The sequence below is a fragment of the Kogia breviceps genome, chromosome 9 (genome assembly GCF_026419965.1).
Source record: "Kogia breviceps isolate mKogBre1 chromosome 9, mKogBre1 haplotype 1, whole genome shotgun sequence".
NCBI lineage: Eukaryota > Metazoa > Chordata > Mammalia > Artiodactyla > Physeteridae > Kogia > Kogia breviceps.
In genome coordinates, this window is record NC_081318.1 from 34898798 (window position 1) to 34921968 (window position 23171).

A 23171-nucleotide genomic window follows, 5' to 3' on the forward strand; every position below is an offset into this window, starting at 1 on the left:
TGGCTGCATACTATTGATAAATTAAATAGGTTATTATAAAATATTTGTTGAGTATATACTCTAGTCCCAGGCTTTGTTCCAGGCATAAGGGATTTACAGTGAACAAAATGTACAAAGACCTTGCCCTCACAGAGCTTACGGATACACATTATCTTGCATAAAAAGAAATCCAAACGCGGTAGCTCTAGTATTATGAATTTCACAGGTCCTATCGATATATTTTCACCACCATCCCTGGCATGTCAACTTTCCCATCTGACTGTTCCCTTCATAGTTACAAGACTCCCTGACACCGGTCCAAGCACCATATCCAGAGATGACAGTCCTTGAAAAAAAGAGGGAGCTCTTTCCAACTGTCCCTTTTAAGAATATAAAAATACCATTCCCAGAAACCCTCCAGGAGACATCCCTCAAGTTTCATTTGTTAGCACTGCATCACATGCTGAACCCAAGTCTCCTTCCTCTCTAACCCTAGAGCAAAATTTGTTTAAAGGTCTGCCCTCTCGACCAGACTGCAGGCTCCTCTGTAGCAAGAAACATGTCATTCATGCACTTGTATAGTCACTCAATGAGCATTTATTAAGTGCTGAAGTGCCCATCACTTCAGAATATCTGCTTCAGCACTTTGAACAGTGGTCACTTAGAAAAAAATGAAGGAATGACACAAGGAAAAACTAATACTCATTTTACAGCTCCCAATTTCAGCCATTTAAATAAAATCTTAATAAGTACATACTGTATACCTAGAAAAGCAAACAAGGGAAACATAAGCACAATTGCATTCTCCCATACCTCCCTGATATAATGACTTCTACTTAATCCAGATGATTTTTAGAACCCATAGCAACTATCTGCATCCTCCAAAGCTCCACAAATATTCCACACATTTAAATGGCCAATTATTATTTGTAATTCAAAAGAATTGGAAAAATGAGAATGTCAAGTTTATTCATCACCACTGACCCCATATTAATTTAATCGAAAGAACGATGCTCTGTTTTCCAATAGTAGACAAAAACACACAAATAATAACTGGAGCCAGTGGGAAAAAACTAAGATTGTTATCTTAGCACTTGAAGATAAAAGAGTGGGTGGAAGTGCTCATTGTCTATGAAATTATGTTTTCTTTATGTGTTATGCATGCTTTTTCCAAATATTTATTGAACATCTACTATGTATCAGACAGAATGCTGAGACTAAATAGAGGTGAAAAAAAGACTTTAAACATTAAATGAAAATAAATAGAATATGCAATTTAAAATGATGGTAAGTACTATAAAGGAAAAGTACTGCTACCAGAGAGAATAACAAGGGAAACTATTTTGGTCTGGATAGCTAGGAATGGCATTTCTACAGAGATCTGAAGGGGAAGGGGCCTTGCAAAGAGGAGTAACAGGGTTTCAGGCCAGGTTAACAACTCATGACAAGCCCTGAAGCAGAAGAGGGCTCAGCACATTTGCTCAACTGATGGGAAGCCAATTTGGCTGGAGAATATTCCACAGCCCTTTGGACCACATATTTATTGCCTAATTCAACTTATAAACAAATATAGTAGAAAAATCATAGACTGTGCTTCCATAAACAATTCCTGACAGTATTTTCCAGATATTATGCTTTACTATATAAGCTGTTATTATAATAAATTATTCACTTATAAGACCACCCTCAGTATAACTGACCAGAAATTGGCTTAAATACTTACTGTGAATCAAGACACTCTCAATAAAAGGGTTCTTAGGAAATTACATAAAGGGGCCATCAACTGTATATAAATGTAAAATACAATCACAATTTGGAATATTAGGAAACATTTATAGAAATCTTATCCTTTAATTACCTTCCAAGAAAGAAACTCATACATCCATTTTCCTGAAACACACAAATCTGTTTATACTGAAATTGGGTGAAAACTGTTCTGAGGCTAAAGAGAATAGCATGAATTATTTGATGTTCTTTAATAGTAAAATGAATGGCTGTGAGGGAATCTTGCTACTATTCTTATGAATCTGCTCAGATTTTAGAAATAACACTATCACTATGATTTGTACTAATCTTCATATTTTATTCCAATTTCCTAAATCGGATTCCATTACTCAATTAAAACACAATTCTCTAGCAGGATGTCTCAACCTTTTTCCAACTCCACAGGGTTTATTTGAGCAACACACATGCTTTAGTAACATCTTGGTGAGGTTCCAAAAAACATACTCTCCCTCCAGGGATTTTCCTTGTCTCTTGGCTCATGCACTCCACTGGAGAAAGAATCAGAATTCTAATACCAGAACCACAGATGGGTAGAATGCTGACCAAAGCAATTTTTATCATGAAGGTAAACTCTTAAGGGAGAACAAAATGGGCAACTGGACAGTGAATTGAATAAATGTATCTACCTGGGGACTTTAAACTTCCTATTAATTTCTAGTAATTATGTTCTATTAATATGACCTTTCAATTCCCACACTGTGGTTTACAAATTGCAAGGGGTAACTAGATATTCTCATTGATAATCAAAAACCATTTTCAAAAATTATAGCCCTGCTCCTGCCACTAACTACCTGATTATTTTTGGACCAACTGTTTACTTCTTCCTGCTTACTGAAAAAATAGAGGTTGAACGCACTGATCTCTAAGGCACCTTCCTTAATTTTAATATTACAAGAGTATAGATCCATGATTCACTGTCAACATGTAGAAAAACAATGTATATATGACATGATATCTAGAAAACAATCCGAAAAGAATCAGTTTAAGTACCCACCTCATTAGGACCTTGTCATTTAAAATCTAAGCCACCTGGATAATATCTATTCACACAGTTATTAAAATTTTCTTCTTTTTCTAGAGAAAGAAGTATGAGGCGGGGAGAAGGTATGACACCTTAAACAGAGGGATCTTCATTGGGAGCAAGATTAACCTGAAGGAGTGGTAGCAGGGATTGAGCACTTTTCTATTTACCTACAGCCAACAATGACTAATTTAACTAGGTTCATAGCCCCTCTGCTCTCAACCAGTTGTTGGGAGCTCAGGAATGCTACTAGGGACTATGGTAAGTGACAGGAGGTAAGATGAAATCTCTTCCATTTTTTTTTTTTTTCCAAAATTGGAAAACTAACGAGCAAGAAAAATATAAAAGTAACTACTTTTCTCTGGTTTGTATGATATTTGGTTCATGACCATCAATGATTAAGGGGAAAGGAGGTTGGGACTGCATCTGTGTCTTGTCATGCAGGGAGTTAACTGTCACCAAGCACCCTGTGGTCAGTATGTCACTTGCTCCCATGATCTGCTATTCCAGGTGTCCAAGGTCTGGAGCCTCCCTGGTTTAAATTCTCTAGAGCATCACTCTTTTGTGTCTTGTGAGGGTTGCAATGGGGGTGGGAGTAGCACAGCTGCTCAGATTCAGTGGGTGGAAGGGATCTGATGGTCTAAGCCCTGTGTATGCAAACTTTCCACCTGCCCTCTTCTTCTCAGTCCAAATTTCACCCCAGATTCCAATATCCCAGATGTCTCCGAATCTTGAACTTTTAGGGGGTATTAAGCACCATATTGCATTATACTGACACTTCAGTTCTGGCTTTCAGTGCTACAAACTCAGTTATTATTTTTCCATCTACTTTCCATCATTCAGAAAGTTCTTAACATTTCGATCCACTGTTGTGTCCTTGTCTGTTCTCTCTCTCTCTATTTTAATTTGTCTTTTTAAATATTATTAACTTACTATCATTTAAGGGAGATTTCCAAAGAGAAAGGAATATATATGTTCAATCTGCCAGGTTGAACAAAACATGTTTTGTTTTTCTTTTAAACAAACTGAAAAAACAAGAAAATTTGGCAAAATGTTGACACTTGTTAAACCTGAGCATGGTTGGTATATTGGTATTTGCACATTCTTTTTTTTTCCATTTTTAAAGTAGTTAATTTAGTGTTAAGAAAAGTCAAAATTCCATTTATTAAGCACATAAATCCACACAGAAGTAAATTCCTATTGATTAGTAACTTAGGTAGAAGCATCATTTTATACTGAAAACACTAATACAGTGGGATATTACCAGAAATCAAGGACAAAAAGAGTATTCTTTTTGTAGAAGAATATTCTGTTGTATATTTTTATCTGAGACTTCATTTATTTTAAAATTAATTTTCAGCTTTAAATATAAGAGGGGCCTATTCAGTGCACGTTTTCTGATGATCTGTTTTGGGTGGTTATTTTTAAGATCATATGAAAGGGGCCATGATATGTGTACTTGACTCTTCCCCCAACTCTGGATAACCAGTGAGAGCATTTAGAGAATCACACCCCATTTTCTTCCCTGGTTCTCTGCTTAGTACCTCTGGATCAGCCTAAAAATGCAATTATGGAAGAGATTCCATTCTTTTCAAGGCATAACTCAAAGTGGTCCTGCACTTTGACCTTTAACCCAGGTACTAGTTATTCTCATCATTATATATAACTATTATCCATCTATAAACTTAGATTTAAAATATTTCCATTTAGATTTCCATGTTTGACCCTTCACCAACCTCATGAGGTAGTGAGGGAAGGTACTCCTCCCTCACTACCTCCTGCATTCTAAAGATGCAGAAGTTGAAGCTGGATGACAAGTGACTTACCCAATGCCCCACAGCTAATGTGTTTTGGGCAGGATTAGAATCCAAATCATAGCACTCCACCCCTTACATTCTCTACATACACACAGCCTTTCTCTAAGCACCAGTGTTACATGCTGCTGCTTTACTATGTCTGACCAGAAGGCTCACTCCTGTCAAAATGGAGCTGGGAGACAAGTCAGTCAAGCTTTTGGCCATTATTCCATTTTCCTCCAAATGCTTTGTCTATTTAGAATTTGGGAGTCAAGCTAATTGGCTTGCCACATGTATACCTTCCCCTACTTTAAAAAAGCACTATGTTATGTCTGTATCCATCTCCAGTGACACCTCCAGTTCTTCCAGAGTCTTCATACATAATCATTAACAGTACGTGAGATTTCAGCAGTTAGTTTGCAAGGCATACTAGAGTGGATTGCATCAGGCCCAACTGACTGGAAACTCTCTAAGTTGACGTAGCCCTTATGAAGACTTATAAAAATTAAGTTATCTGAATAATGAAACGTCTTTATGACATTTTCCAAAGGACTAAGTTTTAATACTGTGTGCCAAAAAAAAAAAAAAAATAAGGATACAATGAGGGTGCAATGTACATAGTAATAAGCCTCTTTTCCAAATAGACCATCAACAAATATTTTCATATTTGTATTAATATGCAAAGAAGTGAAAACAACACTGTACCTGCAATTAAAAGGGAAAAAAAGAAAACCACCCTGAAATGATGCAACATCGTCCACAGCCTCCAAGGAATGCTATTCTAGGGCTATAAACTACCTGTTTTTCAACTCATAATTTAGTGTTTCATACACTAAAATGGACACTAAAATCTGTCATTATTACTGACCAAGCTATAATCGCAGCTCTTCAGCCTCCTAGAATGGTAGATCCTGACTCTGTAAGCTGAGTTATCCTGTTTTGTTTTTTAGATCCAAGAAGTAGTGGTTGGGCTTTTGTTTGTTTGTTTTTAGTAAAAAAAAAAAAAAAAAAAAAGAAAGAAAGAAAGAAAATGAATACTCCCACACATTTGTGCTTCTAGCACATTAAGTATGCACTCTGTGAACGGTTTTGTTTAAATATTTTTACTTTAACACTGTAGATGTCATCAGAAAAACAAACCAAATGGCAGAGTTCTTCCCAGTGAGTGTTGTGACAAACCCCTCATTTTCTGGAGGCTTAATGGGGACAAGGAGCTGATCATGAATCCAGTGTTTATCAAACTAAGCAAACCTGAAAAAGACGACGAGGAGCAGAGTGATGAATCCTTGTCTAAGTAATGGGCTCCATTTCTCAGGAAGACTCTTGAACATGTTTAAAATAAGGATGACAACCTGTGCCAATTTCCCAGAGTGCAAATTTCAAAGAGTTGCGCAAAAAACGAGAAGGTACGGTATTTTGTTTATGTGTCTCAAAAAATTGAGTCGATGGAAAATTGCTTGCATAGGGTCTTATACTACACATACTATATATATATCATAGCCTGATTAATTTCCATGATAAAACTGAAACCTTTGAAAGAAGTCCCTCAAGGTTAGAATGATTAGATTTTCTACTGTGCAAGTTTGGAATATTTATTCCTGGTAGCAAAATAGTTCCTTCCATACAGGTAGTTTCTTCATTTTTACTTAATAAAGTCAATTTATCCCAAACTCTATTCCTCCTTTTCTCCCTCAGAATATATATAAATATGTATTTTTTAAACATCTTTATTGGAGTATAATTGCTTTACAATGGTGTGTTAGTTTCTGCTTTATAACAAAGTGAATCAGTTATACACATACATATATCCCCATATCTCTTCCCTCTTGCGTCTCCCTCCCTCCCACCCTCCCTATCCTACCACTCTAGGTGGTCACAAAGCACCGAGCTGATCTCCCCGTGCTGATCTCCCCGTGCTACGCGGCTGCTTCCCACTAGCTATCTATTTTACATTTGGTAGTGTATATATGTCCATGCCACTCTCTCACTTTGTCCCAGCTTACCCTTCCCCCCCTCCATATCCTCATATCTATTCTCTAGTAGGTCTGTGTCTTTATTCCCGTCTTATCCCTAGGTTCTTCATGACCTTTTTTTTTCTTAGATTCCAATTATATGTGTTAGCATACGGTATTTGTTTCTCTCTTTCTGACTTACTTCACTCTGTATGACAGACTCTAGGCCCATCTACCTCATTACAAATAACTCAATTTCATTTCTTTTTATGGCTGAGTAATATTCCATTGTATATATGTGCCACATCTTCTTTATTCATTCATCCGATGGTGGACACTTAGGTTGCTTCCATCTCCTGGCTATTGTAAATAGAGCTGCAATGAATATTTTGGTACATGACTCTTTTTGAACTATGGTTTTCTCAGGGTATATGGGATTTCTCAGTAGTGGGATTGCTGGGTTGTATGGAAGTTCTATTTGTAGTTTGTTTTGTTTGTTTGTTTGTTTGTTTTGCGGTACACGGGCCTCTCACTGTTGTGGCCTCTCCCATTGCGGAGCACAGGCTCTGGATGCGCAGGCTCAGTGGCCATGGCTCACGGGCCCAGCCGCTCCACGGCATGTGGGATCTTCCCAGACCGGGGCATGAACCCACGTCCCCTGCATCAGCAGGCGGACTCTCAACCACTGCGCCACCAGGGAAGCCCTATTTGTAGTTTTTTAAGGAACCTCCATACTGTTCTCCATAGTGGCTGTATCAATTTACATTCCCACCAGCAGTGCAAGAGTGTTGCCTTTTCTCCACACACTCTCCAGCATTTATTGTTTCTAGATTTTTTGATGATGGCCATTCTGAGCGGTGTGAGATGATATCTCATTATAGTTTTCATTTCCATTTCTCTAATGATTAATGATGTTGAGCATTCTTTCATGTGTTTGTTGGAAATCTATATATCTTCTATGGAGAAATGTCTATTTAGGTTTTCTGCCCATTTTTGGATTGGGTTGTTTGTTGTTTTGTTATTGAGCTGCATGAGCTGCTTGTAAATTTTGGAGATTAATCCTTTTTCAGTTGCTTCATTTGCAAATATTTTCTCCCATTCCCCCAGAATACATTTATTGCACAAATCTAAGTCTTCTTACTCTGTAAGTGCTGATTTTTCTGGAGTAGGTCCATTATTCAGTGTTTTGTAAAGGAGTAACTTGTAATAACTATATAACCAAGCCCTTCTGAATATTTACATATTGTGATACTGATTATTCTTATACAAGCAAGTGATTAGTATTTGGTTTACTGGCTACAAACAATGGTGCCAGAAGTTGTATAGAATTAATGTTTTCCAAGCAGGCCTATAAATATTTGCTATTATTCTTCTTTTTGGTATCCAGTTCTAAGTAGCAAACTATGAACTTCTATATAGTAAGAATGGTTTAAAACCGCCCCTAATAAATCTTCTCAGTCTTAGGCTATACTTCCATACCATTGAAAGAAATAGCTGATATTGCACAAAGTTTTGAAATACACTGTTCTCCAAAGTATATGCTTCATCAGCAATTTATTTTAACATCCACATCTCCCTCTCAAAGGGAATTGAAACTAATTATGTTTTGTCCCAAATGCCTAGATACCACAGATACTATATGAATTCATATATTATTCAAAAAGCTGATTTTTTTTTTTTTTTTTTTACTTCTTAATATGACTCTTAGGTAAACTGTATCTCTATTATAAGAGACTTTGCTTTACTCTAAGAACAAACTCTAGCTTTAATAGTTAGGGAGATATTCTTTCCAATATATCTATAAGACACTCAGATATAGTGTTTGGAAGGCTGCTTATTCCAGAAATTTTTAGCTGAAAGAGACAGCTTACTCTAGTTCAGAACATAGTGTCTAAAGCAGATGAAAGAAGCAAGCATTTGTAATTCTTCAGAAAAGAAAAACAGGCAAAAGCGTTTTCATACTTGAAACATTTGACTTATGTAACAAACTTCGATTTTGACTTCATAAATGTCAAGATCCTAAGATACACCATAATTCCTTATAGTCACATCAAATTTTAGATTTTCAAGTCTTTTCATTTAACAAGGCTAGGGGTACAAATTATAATCGTTCTTTACCAATGTAATAAAACTTAAAGTGCTACATAGCAAAATTAAAAGAAACACACATTCTGAACAATGTAAACATCTCTTGAGAAAACAATTTCCCCAGAGGGCTAAGACAGGTAGCCAGCACCTGGGCTCTCCCCAGTAGGCAGCCATATTCATCAGTTCCTCTGGGTCTTATGGTCACAACTATTAAGGAACCACTTTAAGAAAAAGAAAAAGTCTTTAAATGTTCAAATAAAAAACTATTTTTCAGCTTATCATACAAGGTTATTTGTTGTAGGGCAACATATTTGATTAAAAACTTTACGAGTTCTAAGTCTGAGCTGCACCTCAGAACTAACTGGGGAGCTTTTAATAATTAAGATTGCCTAGACCCTACTCCTAAATGAGTCTGAGGTCATTGGTCTGGGGTGGGGCCTGTTTTTAAGCTAATGTGAAGAGTTGAGAACAATTGCTTTGCACAAAGGAGTATGACTATTGAATCAAACTCCTGCCCATCCCCATCCCCCAGATCTTCAGCTTCTATTAAGATCTCTTTTTGTTGTAGAAGGAAAATGCCTATCTTCATACCACAGAAAGAATGGCAGATGCCAAGATTCTTTGCCCATCTCCCGAAATGAGAACACGTTCTCATGGAAGCAATGAGTAAATAGTTCTGAAAAGTAAAGAAGACTTTTTTTCTAAGATATCAAGTATATATTGAGCCCAGGAATTGTCTTGAATTTATCACAACAAAGATGACATTCCAAAGGAGTATGACTGTCATTTTCCCAACTTTTTATTCTGACCTAAGACAAAGGCAGGATGCAGTCATATCATTCATAGTGGTAGAATGGCAATAAATCCCAACTAGGAAATGGATTAGAATTATCAGCTTGGAATATGCTTATAATTTGGGGAAATTGTCATCGCCCCCTGTGATTTTAAGGCATTCTCTAGGGGACCACAAACAGCACAAAGTCCTTACCCTTTCCTCTGCTCCACCCCCCACGTGAGAATCACTGCCAGGTAATTGGGATATTAGCTGTGCAGCCCTAGGCACACTGCTTGACTTTTCTGAGCTCAATCTCATCTATGGATAATAATATTTATCCCACCTGCCTGATAAAGTTACTGATAGGCCAAGTTAGATCATCAATATGAAAAATTTCATTAACTATAAAAAGCTCTAAGTAATAACATTGTTAATATAACTAATAGGGCTTCCCTGGTGGCGCAGTGGTTGAGAATCCGCCTGCCGATGCAGGAGACACGGGTTCGTGCCCTGGTCCGGGAAGATCCCGCGTGCCGCGGAGCAACTAAGCCCGTGAGCCATGGCCGCTGAGCCTGCGCGTCCGGAGCCTGTGCTCCGCAACGGGAGAGGCCACAGCAGTGGGAGGCCCGCATACCGCAAAAAAAAAAAAAAAAAAAATAACTAATAAAAAGCATCCTTTGATATACATGAACTGTAGACAGAAAATTAGCTCCTTAAGAGAAGCAAAGAAAGTCAGTCCACATTTTAAGACAAATTACTACAGCTTAACCAATTCAAAGCCGTCAGACTCCTACAGAGAAGCTAAGTGCAGTCAAAAGGTACCGATTTTCATTTATTCAACAATTAACATGTACCTATTGGGAACAAACTCTCATGTATGGCCCTGGGCTAGACACTGTGAGGGATACAAAACTGAATGAGATGCCAATACTGCCTTTAAGGAGCCTTCAGCTCGTGACAGGGAAGAGGGCCATCCACACATGCACTACAACTTTGAAATTAATAAGTCCTTTAGGAGAGATGAAGATAAATACTCTGCAAGTCCAAATGAGGGAGAAATCACAGATGTCTGGCTGGAGATGTGGAAAGACAGGTAACACAAGTGAAGCTTGGGAGAAGGAAAATACTCCACAGGTAGAGGGAAGAGCAGGAACATATTTTAACTAAGGGAAAAGTTCATGAAAGGAAGTAGTGGAGGACAGAGTAAAATTTATTTTATTCCCACAGTCATCCAAAATAGTTTACTGAAAGTTTCTTGTGGTCCTAGAGTAATGCTAATTGCTAGAAATGCGACGTAAAGCCAGCAGATATTAGACATGGAATAGCAAAAATAAATTACAAATTGTGACAAGGGCTAGGAAGGAAAAGGTGCTATGAGAAATAGGGAAACCCACTTTAGATTGAGAGGTCTGGGAAAGCCTCCCTTTGGAAGTGACAATTAAGCCTGCGGTGAGATCTGGAATGCAAAAGCCCAGAGACAGAAAGGGACTCAGGGCATCTGAGGGACTGAAAGGAAGCCAGTTATAGCTACAGAGGCCAAAAGAGGGGCAAGTGTAACAGGAGGAGGAAGAATTTCAAGAAGGAAACATGTCCTATCAAATTTTACAGAAAAAAATGAGGACTGAGAAGAGGCCACTGGACTGAGAAAAGTGACCCATAAGAAGCCTATTTTAGTTGTATTTAACCCTTCCATAACATAGATCAAGAAAGGATAAGGTATCAGCTATATAGACCAGAACAGACTTTGAATACAAGGAGCTGGTGTTTAAATAGAACATAACATGTCTCTGTGATGAAGGAATGAGAACATAATCTGAGTCCTTATTAAAAAATGTCCTAAAATAAAAAGGCAAGAATGGACCACAAGTGGAAGTCAACCAGAAACTGTACCTCTAGTACTAGCAGAGATGCCTTAATTGAGATTAGAGACCACGTATTTATACCAGAGCTGTTCCGTCTGCAACACAACATTTTTGGTCTATGATCCACAGCCCTTGGAATGTGAAGTGAGAAGACTGATGGTATGGTCGGCTACCTTAGTTTCAGTGTAAGCTTGGCAGATACAGCATAAGGTTGTAGAATTTAGGGAATAATGAAGGATCATTTGCAGGTCCCAGATGGCCATGAAAAAAATGGTAGGTGAAGTGAAGGAGGAGATGAGATACTATGGGGGAAAAGAACATAGTTAGCAGATTAGGCAAAATTATTATTAAGGTAAAGTGCAGAAAGAAAGGAGAAAGTTAATTTCTGATTTCAAAATCTTAGAATAGAGCAGATCCCATTGACAGCAAGGTCCAAGGTGTGTCCATATTTGTAAGGTGGCTAAAGTGAAATAGACATAGAGTCTTTAGAGTTAAAGAAGGCAAGAATTGATGTGATTTCAAAGAAATTAAAAGAAGCTCTATATCAGTCAAACACTGGGAAGCCTTGACTTAGAGGACACACAAGATACTAGTTAAGCATAAAACTGATTATGCTAGAACGTGGAGCTCACGGCATGAATAAAGAGTCACAGCTATATTACACCCGACACCAGTTCACACAACGACTGACTATGGTTCTGCCATTTGATTTGCAATGTTAACAGGAAATTAATGTACTTCCAACACCCCTTCACATCAACTTTCCAGGTACCAGATTGGCAACTAGGCTCAAATTTAAAGTAGAAATGATGAGAAGATTTCGTAGCCTGAAATTAATTGTTCACCCTGCCGTGAATTAGTCCAAACAGATTTGGACTTCATGGCAAAAATATTATTCAACCCTCTATAAAAACAGACTCATATGTATATTTATATATACATTATATGTATAATCTTTGAAATTTAATAAATTAAAAAGGAATCTTTTGTTTAAAAAATTAAAAGGCAAGTCATGCGTATCTAAATAAAAAATACCAAATGGTTTTTGTTCTGTTTTTTGCAAAAAGCCAGACCTAAAGTCGACCCTCTTAAATTGGCTAAAGTGAAAAATATTGAAGTCCTAAATATGTAAAAATATGGGTTAAATTTTACATTCCCAGTAGTAAATTTTCATATTCAGAGCTATTTGGTAAGACTTCAAAAAGTTTACTGGATATGGGAGAAGTGCAATGAGAAAAGCCTACCTCAGAGGACTAGTAAGACAATGTTAATGACACACGATCACACTATTCACTAGGTGTGTTGTTGTCACCGCTGCAACCTACGTTATCACTCACCTTTTGTGATTATGACAGCACCTTGGTAATGTTGAAGGAATATGGAGAAGATAACCTGCAAAGACAGGCCTCTACATAGAAGATAGGTGAATATCTTTTTCATAAAGACAAGCAATGTATGGGCAGCATCCAAAGATGAGACGTATGGTCTTATTATGATCACACCAGCATGAATCAATTATTTGTGACAATTCGAGACTGTGGGAATCTTAAATCTCCCAATCCAAGTTCTCAAGAACCATGGAAAATGTATTTAATTAAGTATAATATGCCAAAGCAGAACAAATTTCTCCACCCACTCTCTTCTCTGGCTCACTTAATGCAATTTCACCCTCTAAACCAGCATCTGAGGGTTTTAAAAGATTTCCCTGACTTTTGTGTCTCTTGCTACAGAGCCCAGGGACTTGGGAAGAATCCAGCTTCCGGTGGAGAACCATGGAGCTCGGATTGACCACCAAGTCCTGAAGGACTCCTTGAAAGAAGCACGGGACAAGTCACAGTATTGACTCCCAGCTGTGCTAAGTTGAAGAGCAATGGAACTGCTGAAAGGGGTGGAGAGGGAATTCCACCGATGCTCCGCAATCCGATGCAGCCCCTCACTTTCAGTACTGAGCCTAGGTAAAGCTGGAAGCAGATCTCACCCCTTCTGTGGCTGGGTAAGAGCCGGGAGCCACTGTCTCCCTTTGAGAGCCTGCCGCATGGCAGCTGTTTCACGTAGCTATCGGAGCTACTCATGCTTGTGACTAACAACATAGCAACTGATTTGACAAGCCCAGAAAAAATCCTTCATTCTTGAATTTCAGGAACATACTCAAAAAATTATAAAATGCATACAAGGTATACCTTTTTTGCTTACCAGAACTAAATCCCTGCTCTCTCAAGGCTCCAGCCAGGCCCAGCTTCATAGGCATGTGACCCGTGCAAGAGCACTGAGCCCCAAGCTTAAAAGGACCAGTGTGCTTGGTTTAACGCTCTGCTGTTGCCACAGTGAGATTCATAAGTTTTCAACAAGGGGCCCTACATTCTCATCTTACACTGCTCTCCACCTCCAAAATGATATATCTGGTCCTGTCTTCTGCAGAACCTGAAGGAAGCGGAATCTCCTGGCTTACCTGTGACCTGAGCATTTCCTACAGGTAACTGGGCTCTAATGCAGCTTTGGGAAACTAGGCTCTCACCCTGATCATTTTTTGATATATGGGAGAATTTTCTTTTTCAAATATTATTGCTTTTAATACAATAAAATAATTCACCTCATGGGGGGAAAAATACAATGCAGAAGATAGCATACAGAATATTAAATGGAAGTCTTCTTCACCAGTATGTCCTCACTCAATTTCACATTATTCCCTAGATCTAACTATTGTGAGGAGACATGTTCCATTAAGAAAAAAATAAATACACACACATATAATTTGATACACACACACTGACTGATATTAATCTTTTTTTTAAGTCCCAATTTTGTACGTCTACTGGACTAGATGGAGAAGATCCTTTAGAATCTTCCAGTAAAGAAAACCAGCAGCTTCAAACCATGTGTATTATTCTTTGCTCATTTCAGGGTTCTCATCTTAGAGAATATCAAACTACTATCTCTCTGATCTACAACAGGTGACTGACCTTAGCACAAAGCAGCAAAGACCCAGAGACAAGTTCTCAAGAACTATGGAAACTGGCTGCCTTCTTCTTAGCCACTAAGGTTTGGTGAGGAATTCAAGATATTGAGATGCAAGAAAAACATAGATAAAGCCCCAGCTGTGCCATGTTGATTGGAGGAAACATCTGGATTTCTGTTTCCCCACCTGCCAAATATGGCGATTTTTATGAGGCTTCCAAAACCTCTTCCCAATCGAGTACTCTGGGTTTAGGAAAAGCTATTTCCATTGCCCATCCTCAGGGCCACACTTCGGTCCTTCTCCTCACCTGGGATCGTTCCACCTCCGAAGTCTTAAATTGCTGTTTCCCATTCTCATAACCCACCTTCTATTTCCACTTATCCCATTCACTTACTGCATCTATACCTCTGTTGTTTCGTTTCTTAAAAAAAAAACAAAAAAACAAAAATCTTTAGGGATTCATTAGTATCACTGGTTTTTCTTTCTTATCTGTAAGATCCTTCCTGTCTTTACTTCTTTCTCTACCCATCTGCCATTCACAGCCCATCACTTCAAGCCCTAGTTGGACAATGTCCTTAACTCCTTTGCCCCACTGTCCTTTCATCACAACTATCATTTGTCCAAACTAAAAACCTTGGCCTCCTTCCCAGCACCTGCCATTCCCTTTCCCCAGAGGTCTTACTGATTGATTGTACCCTATAAAAAGTTGAATCCATCTACTTGCAAACCCTCCTGCCACTACCCCAGTCCAAGCCACCTTCTTTTCTCAGTTGGATTAACACAACAGGCTCAGTTGATCTCCTAATGCCTTCAGTCCTTCCCATTCTTCTTTATTTTCTAACTATTTCAAAAGCAGTCACACTAAAATACAGCCCAACTAAAATATAAATTTAAGTCACTTCTCCCTTCAATACCTTCCATCTTCCCCCAACCCTTGTTAACAGATTCTTTCCCTCCATCTTTCACCCCTCATCTCACATTTTACATCCCAGCTTACACAAAACTTCTCCAACTCTCCTCAAGCTGGCCATGTTCTCTCTTGCCTCTAGACCTGTGGGTGTACTGTTCTTTGGGCCTGGAACACTCTGGCTCCACTCCCTCCCCTGCTCTGCTTGAGTTGGCCAACTCCTTCAGGTGTCAAAACAGACACCACTACCTCTGGAAAGCCCTCTTGGACTCTCCCCTACCTGAGTATTTGTGTTCCCCAAATGTGAACACACAGCCACCTGCGCTTTCCCATCACAGCATTCAAAACACACACTATCATTTCAAGATGAACTGTCTCTTCCACCAGACTGTAAATTCTGAATGTGGAGACCGCACCTGTATTATTCATCACTGTATCCAACACAACACAATGTTGGCACACTATTAGCACTCCATCGTAATGTAACTGATTTTTTATTCAGGTTTCAAAGTTATATTTTGATTTTCCTAATCCTGAAAGTTCATTATAGTCACATGTTCTACAAATAATAATCTATGAGTAAATTCACAGGGTTCAGATCCAGGAAGTTTGAGGTTTGAGAACTAAAATTATCTAGACCGCAGTATTTATGGTCTTGATCATTAAAGGTTATTTATTTCTTCAGTGGTTAGCATTTTCAGGGTGGTCTCTAAGCTAGTTCCCAGGCCTCAGCTCCTCCCTGAGGTTCAAAGAACTCCCAAATGGGAAAGGAATAAATCTGGCTCCCTCACTAGGCCCTCATCCACCACTTGTACTTCAATACCATCTCATCTCCCCCAGTAAAGAGCAAAAGATTTTAGGAATATCTGAAAATCTTTAACGAAAGTGTAGTAGGATATAGATTGGAAATTGAATGAGTCATGGTATTTGATAAAGAGGAAAGGTAAAGTAATAGATTAAAAGATAATATTAATAGGAATAATAAGAACAATAATAAAAATATTGTATTTTATAGAATACAAAACATAAAAACTAACTTAGTAAGGCATTAAAAGATATAAGAAGAAAGGAGGGAAAGAAGGGAGGAGGGTGAGTAGGTAGGGAGAAAGCAAGGGAAGGAAAGATAAAGAAGGAAGGAAGGGAACTAAAGTAGTCTCAAAATTTTTCTTGTACGTAGGCAAGAAAAATAAGGAATAGGGGACCAAAAAAGGCCCTACATAAAGCGTCATCCCTACCCACCTAGGCAGACAATAAACGTTATCCAGAGCACTGCCATAGTTCACCGAAAACGCTTCAGAAGAGCCTTATCAGTGAACAGCAGTCAAACTTAGGACTTGATAGCTTTATATCATTAGAGTATCTATGGAACTTGGAAGTTCCATATGGAACTTGACATGAATGAACCAGGAATCTCTTCCCTCCTCTCACTAATTCAATACACTTAAGTAATCAAGCATTTATTAATCATAAACCATGTAGCAGCCACTATGCTGGCTACTGTTATGGACATAAATATCAATGGTCTCAGAAAGACCTGGCCTCTGTACCCAGGATGCCTGGACGCGTAACCCATTAGAACCACAGAAAGAAAAAAAAAAGTCTTATAACTGATACTTGGGCCCAAGAATAATCATAATAAAAAATGATAAATTCACTTGAGTGTTTACCCACTTAGCTCTGTGCTAATTAAGCATACAATGCGTTTTCCTGTATAACCTTTAAAATAACACAATGAGGTATACAGAATTAGTACCTCCATTCTAAAAATGAGAAATTTGATCTCATAGGGTTTAGGGAACTTGCTCAACACAAGTACTAATGATGCATCGAAGGTCTGAACCCTGCAGTCAGCTTTCATTGGTCTCCAGGTCCCTGAATCTAAGATGCTGAAAACAAAACATGGACAATCATTCTCCCTAGCTTTTTGGGCAGAACCCAGATGAGCATGGGGTAATGCACACACCACGAGGAAAAAGTGTGTCAGGGAACTTGAGCTCCATTCTAGAACACAGCCTAATGGCTATCATTGACCAATGTGTTAAATATGGGTAGCCATCAAAAACGGCTATTGATTACCCACACAACCCTAAAATCAAACCATGAGTTGGGTTTTGGATTGATTGATGGTTAAAGATTCCTCTCTATAGCAACAAGTAAAGCATCCAAACTGTAGCTACATCACCATTTGGTCAGCACATTAAAAAAGAGAAATCTTCTGAGAGACCAATAGAGGACTAGACACTAAGCAAGATAGAAGTCACCATGACTTGCTCCCAAATGACTGAACATGAAGTATTGATATTAGGGAAAGACTCTCAGATTACCTAAGAAACATAGCAGGAAAGCCACATCTCCCAGTCCTACTGGGTGGTACTTACCTGGGGGGAAAGGGGGCGGGGTGCTTGTTTTTGGCCTCTTTTATATAAAGAGAATTCTAAAGAAAACCAATAATACTTACTGAGATGAGCATTAAAACATGAGAGCCGCTGAAAACATTTAAATCCCGACCTCTCAGTGTTCTTTCCTTATAGTCAAAGTGAGAAAAGCTCTAAGTATATAAATAGTACACCTGAGTAGTCTCTGCCTTTCTTTCAGTATTTTAGATAGAGGAAGCATTACCTAATGTGATGAAATGGTATTCATTAAGGGGTGATCAGCAATAAGCTGGCAAAGGCTAGTAAAAGAAATGATAGAGTTCCTAACAACAAAGCCTGTTGAGAGGAGACTCGGAGGACGCCAAGACGAAGGTTTCAAGTAGAAGTATAAGTGAAAAAGCATGATGCACCAGCTCCATAAAGAAGAGGCGAGTGTGAATTAGAGAACGAGGGCTTGCGTTCTACTACCAATTAAGTGCTTACTATTATGAGAGCTAAAACCTCTTCAAAATGAATAAATGGGTTAAATAGAATGGGGATTACCATTTAAGTAGAGCATTCTAACTTTGCTTCAGATCATGGGAATTCTACAAAATCACAAAGGAGAGAACTGGCTGAGCAAAATAGTTTCATTTAATGGGAAATTTATTTCAGAAGAGAAGCTAAGGAAAATTTCTAGGGTGAAGTAATGACATTTAGAATTAGGAGGCGTTTATATAAAAAGCAATGTCCAAGGATAAAGTTAAGTAGTAAGAATTTTCAGAAAGACCTAGAAAAAACTGAGAGAGAGACCTGAGGCATTTTAGAAAGAAGAACAAAGAAAAATGTAAGCTCTCTCTCCATAGGAAATAATTAGAATAGTAGAATTTGACCTAAATTAAAGGAAAATTTACTCATGCCTATGAGTATAAGCACAGTAACACACACACACACACACACACACACACACACACACACGCACACACACACACATACACACTCCTTACTACCTTAGAAATCCCCCCAAAGACTGAGATGAAATGTTACTTCTGTTCCTTTTCTAGTCTAATTAAAACATGAAATGTTGCCTATTGCCTGTTATCAGTTTATGCATATTATGGGTTAAATACAAAAATTAATATTAATTGAGGAAGTCACTTCACTGCAACATTTATTCCACTAAGTCAGAGGACTAGTGATTAGTAAAACAAGGCATAGCTCCAAATTCTACACTGTCCCATATATGCTAATCTGAGGGGAGAAGCCAGTCTTAACCATAGAAAGATACTCTTACAAACTCTAAAAAATGTAAGCCCCATTCCAGAAATTAAATTATACCCCAAAATATTTTCTCCAAATACGAATGACTTTTAAACTGTAAAAATGATAAAAATTGATACAGTAAAAAAAAAACCTTTCCAATTATAAAATTTCCTCACAAAACCTCCTTATGTTTTTAATTCTTTACTGATTTGATTTAGATTTTTTTTAACAAATTTAAGTGGTTGGAATCATCTTTTTCATTTAAATTTCATAAGAAAGAGAATCACAATGCACATTCCCTGACCAGATTGTGTATGGCCTATTTATTTGAAATGTTTGATTCCATATGGATTTCTTCTCCTTTATTTATAACTTCCAGAAAGGATTCTAATAAGTCAGCAACTCAAGGGCAACCAATTTGAAATCTAGGCCCTGAGAGCATAATACCTCAGGTCTGCCACCTGTGATGTTTTCTAGAAGGACCAGAGAAGGCACACAAGGCTGGAAGACCTGTGTAGAGGCTGCACCAACTTTGAGCCCCAAGTGGGTGGTCCACTGAGGTCAGGGTTAAAGTTCACAGAATAATTTGGAAATTATTCTCAGCTTGGATCTCGTTTATGAGGCCTGAGAATACACCCTTTAATTAGAATACAATTTCCAAAGCAGCCACTCCCTTGACTTTCCAGAGCCCGGTTATTCTCAGAAAAGTAAAAACAGCCTCATCACACTGACAGCTAACAGTGCCCTATAAATTATGCCTTAAACATCCAACAAAGAAGGCAGCAGGCATCTGGGACAACAGAGACATTAGCAGCCAGCCCTCACTCACCACTCTCAAGAATAGATAAGAAAAAGAGGTCTCATTAAACAGTCACTCCCCTTCACTTCTTGCTTATGCAGCTGAACTGTCCCATGGAAGCTTGGAAAAAGAGTGGGCTGCACATTTGAAAATGTTCCCACACCCTAGCCGGCCTCATTTTTCTGATGATGCCTCCATCCAGCCAACCTCGCATTACAGTGGGAAACTAAAATCAATTCCATGAGAGCAAGCTGTCCTCCTCTTCCACGGTGCTCAGGGAGCCACAAAGGACTCTGGCACAGGAGCCAGCCCAGTCCTGACTCACCACAGATGTTCCCCTCCTCCCCCATGCAGCTCTGAGCCACCGCCTTCTTTCCAGGGCCTATTGTTATTCCAAAAGACTCACTGGGCCCCCAAAATGGGCTAGATGCTGAAGCATCTCCCTAACTGCAGGGTTAAAAGAGACAGATGTTAAATGACACAGAGATGGCCAGAGACTCAATGGGGAAAGCCCAAGATGGAAAGTCAGGCTAGGTTTGTAGAGTTTAGTATCTGGGAGTTGGAATAGCAGAAGCTATCAGATTATCAAACTTGCAAATGCTATCCAGACTTAAGTTGGTTTTAAAGATGACATAAAATGCTCCATCCCAGCAAATCGAGATAGCAAGTTTTTCTGTAGACCCAACAGAGTAGCCTTTGTCTAGAAAAGTATGACCAGGAAAATAACAAAAATGTAGTTTTTGAACTCTGTTCATCAGAATTCACAGTCCAAAGTCACCCACAAATATCTGGAAATTCTTGGCAACATGTTTTGGGCCAGAGCGGCAATACTGTCTTTGGCCATTATCTTTCAATATCCATTCATCTGTCGGTTTTCCCAGCAGCCCTCTCAGAGGGGGCCATAAACCTCTCTCTCTGCATTCCTTCAGTGCATGTTAGTAGGCAACTAGACAGTTGTTCCCAAATACTCCAGTGCCCCATGATACAGGCTGCATCATCATCTCAATAAAGAATCTATTTCATGCACTTTACAATATTTTCTTTTTATCACTGTCCATGTAACCAGTATAGACAATAGAGAGAGGAGTTCATTTTAAATCCATTCCCTTTAATGGTATGAATTCTGCAACTAAAATGAGCTTCATCAAATAGCACAAAAAATTTTTAACATGTTAATATGACTTGCCACATCCTTACACAACAGTATTTATATTTTGGGTTTTGTCCTAAGAGTTCTTACTCACGTTTTCCTAGTATGGACCCTGGGAAGGGAGATTAGGGAAATAAATCAATTAAATGAAACACACACACTTAAAATCCTGTGACTATGGGAAAAAAAAAATGAGCAAACAATTATGCCTCCCAAAAGGTGAAGTTAAAATTGTCTGTAAGACCCCTTCTCGCTCTAACTCTCTGGTTGTTTGGGAAATCACAGATAAAATATGCCAGTATCTCACAAAACCTTAAGTTTCACAACAGTAGAGTCAATATTTAGATAGAAGACAACCAATATATGTTTCGGCTATAAATGTTTACTTGAAATAATGTTTATTTGATTCTTTGCAGAAAGCTATATAAATCTTGCTCCTCACAAATTTCTGAGTTTCATTTCCTTTCTATTCCCTTCCCAAATAGAAAAGTGTAAAAAACCAAAATGGTTCTAAAATTAAACTAAAACACACTCACTTTTAGAACTTCTGTTTGAAAACTTGAAGTCTCCTTCAGTACTGTTTCTATTGTTATTTTTTGTTTTCTACAAAGTTGGCTTTTTCCTTCTATCTGCTTTTTTTCTGTTTGGTTTCAGTTAGGGCCAGATACTGGGCATTCTAGAGAGGAAAGGCAATATTCCAATATTCAAAGTAAATGTAATATGTAACACAAAAAAGGGTCTGTATTATGTAGTTGTCTGAACTGAAGAATTAAATTTAAAAAAATAAAGTAAAACAACACTTGATTCCCAGAATAAAACTTCTCCTGTGTCTACTCTGGAAAACTGAGAAGTGACACGATAATTCTGTTACCATGAATGAGAATTTCAAAAGATGTAGTACTCCTATGCCCTTCCAGGTGTGGCACAGTAGTGTTCTTTCTACTTACACATTCACTACAGAAAATTGTTCATTATATGGCAAATTCATCTTGAATCCACCTGGGGGAATTTAGCGACCAGAACAAGTAAAACCTGACATTGACAGGCATTCTGAAGAGCACTCAAAAGATACTGACATTTCAGTGTATTCCCAGTGTAAAACAAAACTAAACCAAAGCTTCTTATATATTCTACAGAGCAATTTTAAGAAGAGAAAGAGAATAAAAAGAAGCCAAGTAGTGATAAAAGTGTTAACTGTAAAAAACAGTTTGGAATCATTTGGCCAGAAGAACAAGGACCACATGGCATTACCAAAGTACTACTCATTGTCCTTTACCTCCATCTTTATCTTTTTAGTTTCACAGTCTGTTTATACTTAGAACTGTCTGACTTCTACTTAGTCACTGCTCAAGAAGGTATTAAGTTTTGTTTAAATCTCGCTGAGGATGGAGTCCAAAATGTATAGGTCAATTCTTCCTTTTTAAAGATGGGATGAAAGCTGACAGATAGTATTATTTATACCCTGCTTTTAGCTCTGCATTTAAAAAGACTCATGAAAAACACTTTCAGATGAACTCTGTTGATTTACAGATTTCTAGCAGAATTATATTAGACGATTAACTGAGAGAATATTATCATAGTCATGTCCCCAAAGCACTCCAAAAATTTTTCTCCAAAAATACTTACTTCTGATGAGTTCGTCATCCGAACAATTTCCCCAAATGGACTGGTCTTGCATCTCTCCATGTGTGAAGCAGCTATCAGTGGCTTGAGTTATATCTCTCTCAGTATTTTCTTTATCACATTTTTCTAAATAAAAAAATATATATATATTTATCATTAAATGTTACATATTTTTCTATTTTTTCATTTATAGATTTTTTTCTAAATGCTTCTAAATCTGCCATAATTTAAAGAAATGGGAGCAGTATCTCTAGTAACTGTTGCATATGTTATTGACTCAACAGCAGAGCTTTACTGAGCACCTACTATATGACTAGCAGTGAAGATTTTACTGTAAAAATTATGTTAAGATTATCATAAAGAAGTCGTTGAAATAGCAAATGATGTGCCATAATAGAAAAATGTAGAACGGTTACATTAGGGATGGAAGTGAGTCCATACATGCAGAGGGCACGGGTGGCAGGGAAAGCATCAAAGAAGATGAGAGATTTATATGTGGGTTTATGGGTTCTCAAGGGGGAAGCCAAGAAGTAAGGAAAAATAATGTCTTATTAGGAACATAACTCAGGCAAAAAGCAGACTATAACAAGGTAAAATTAACATTATAAGAGGTCTAGAGCACTAAAAAAAAGTTTCAAAGGAAGAAAAAGAAACTCATCAGTATTGAGAGCTCAAGAAAGGTGCTACAGAAAATGCTGCATATTGGATGGTCTTTAGGATCAGCAGGAATTCTCAAAGTAGAGATGGGAGAAAGGCCATTCCAGGTAGCAAAACAGCATGGGTGAACTCAAAAAGCCGACACCGGGGCAAAAATTCCAACTTTCTGCACTGTGAAGTACTTAAAGAGGGATATTAGGAAAT

The 23171-nt window shown here is 38.0% G+C and overlaps 1 protein-coding gene across 2 annotated transcripts in view; it reads right to left on the bottom strand.

Moving 5' to 3' along the window:
- MDFIC (MyoD family inhibitor domain containing) overlaps window positions 1-23171 on the bottom strand; it is a 101591-nt gene that overhangs the window by 57344 nt on the left and 21076 nt on the right. For both annotated transcript variants that reach the window (XM_067041670.1, XM_059073957.2), the window contains exon 3: window positions 22314-22436. In XM_067041670.1, coding sequence (XP_066897771.1) covers window positions 22314-22436 — 123 coding nt within the window. The remainder of the gene's footprint in view (window positions 1-22313; window positions 22437-23171) is intronic.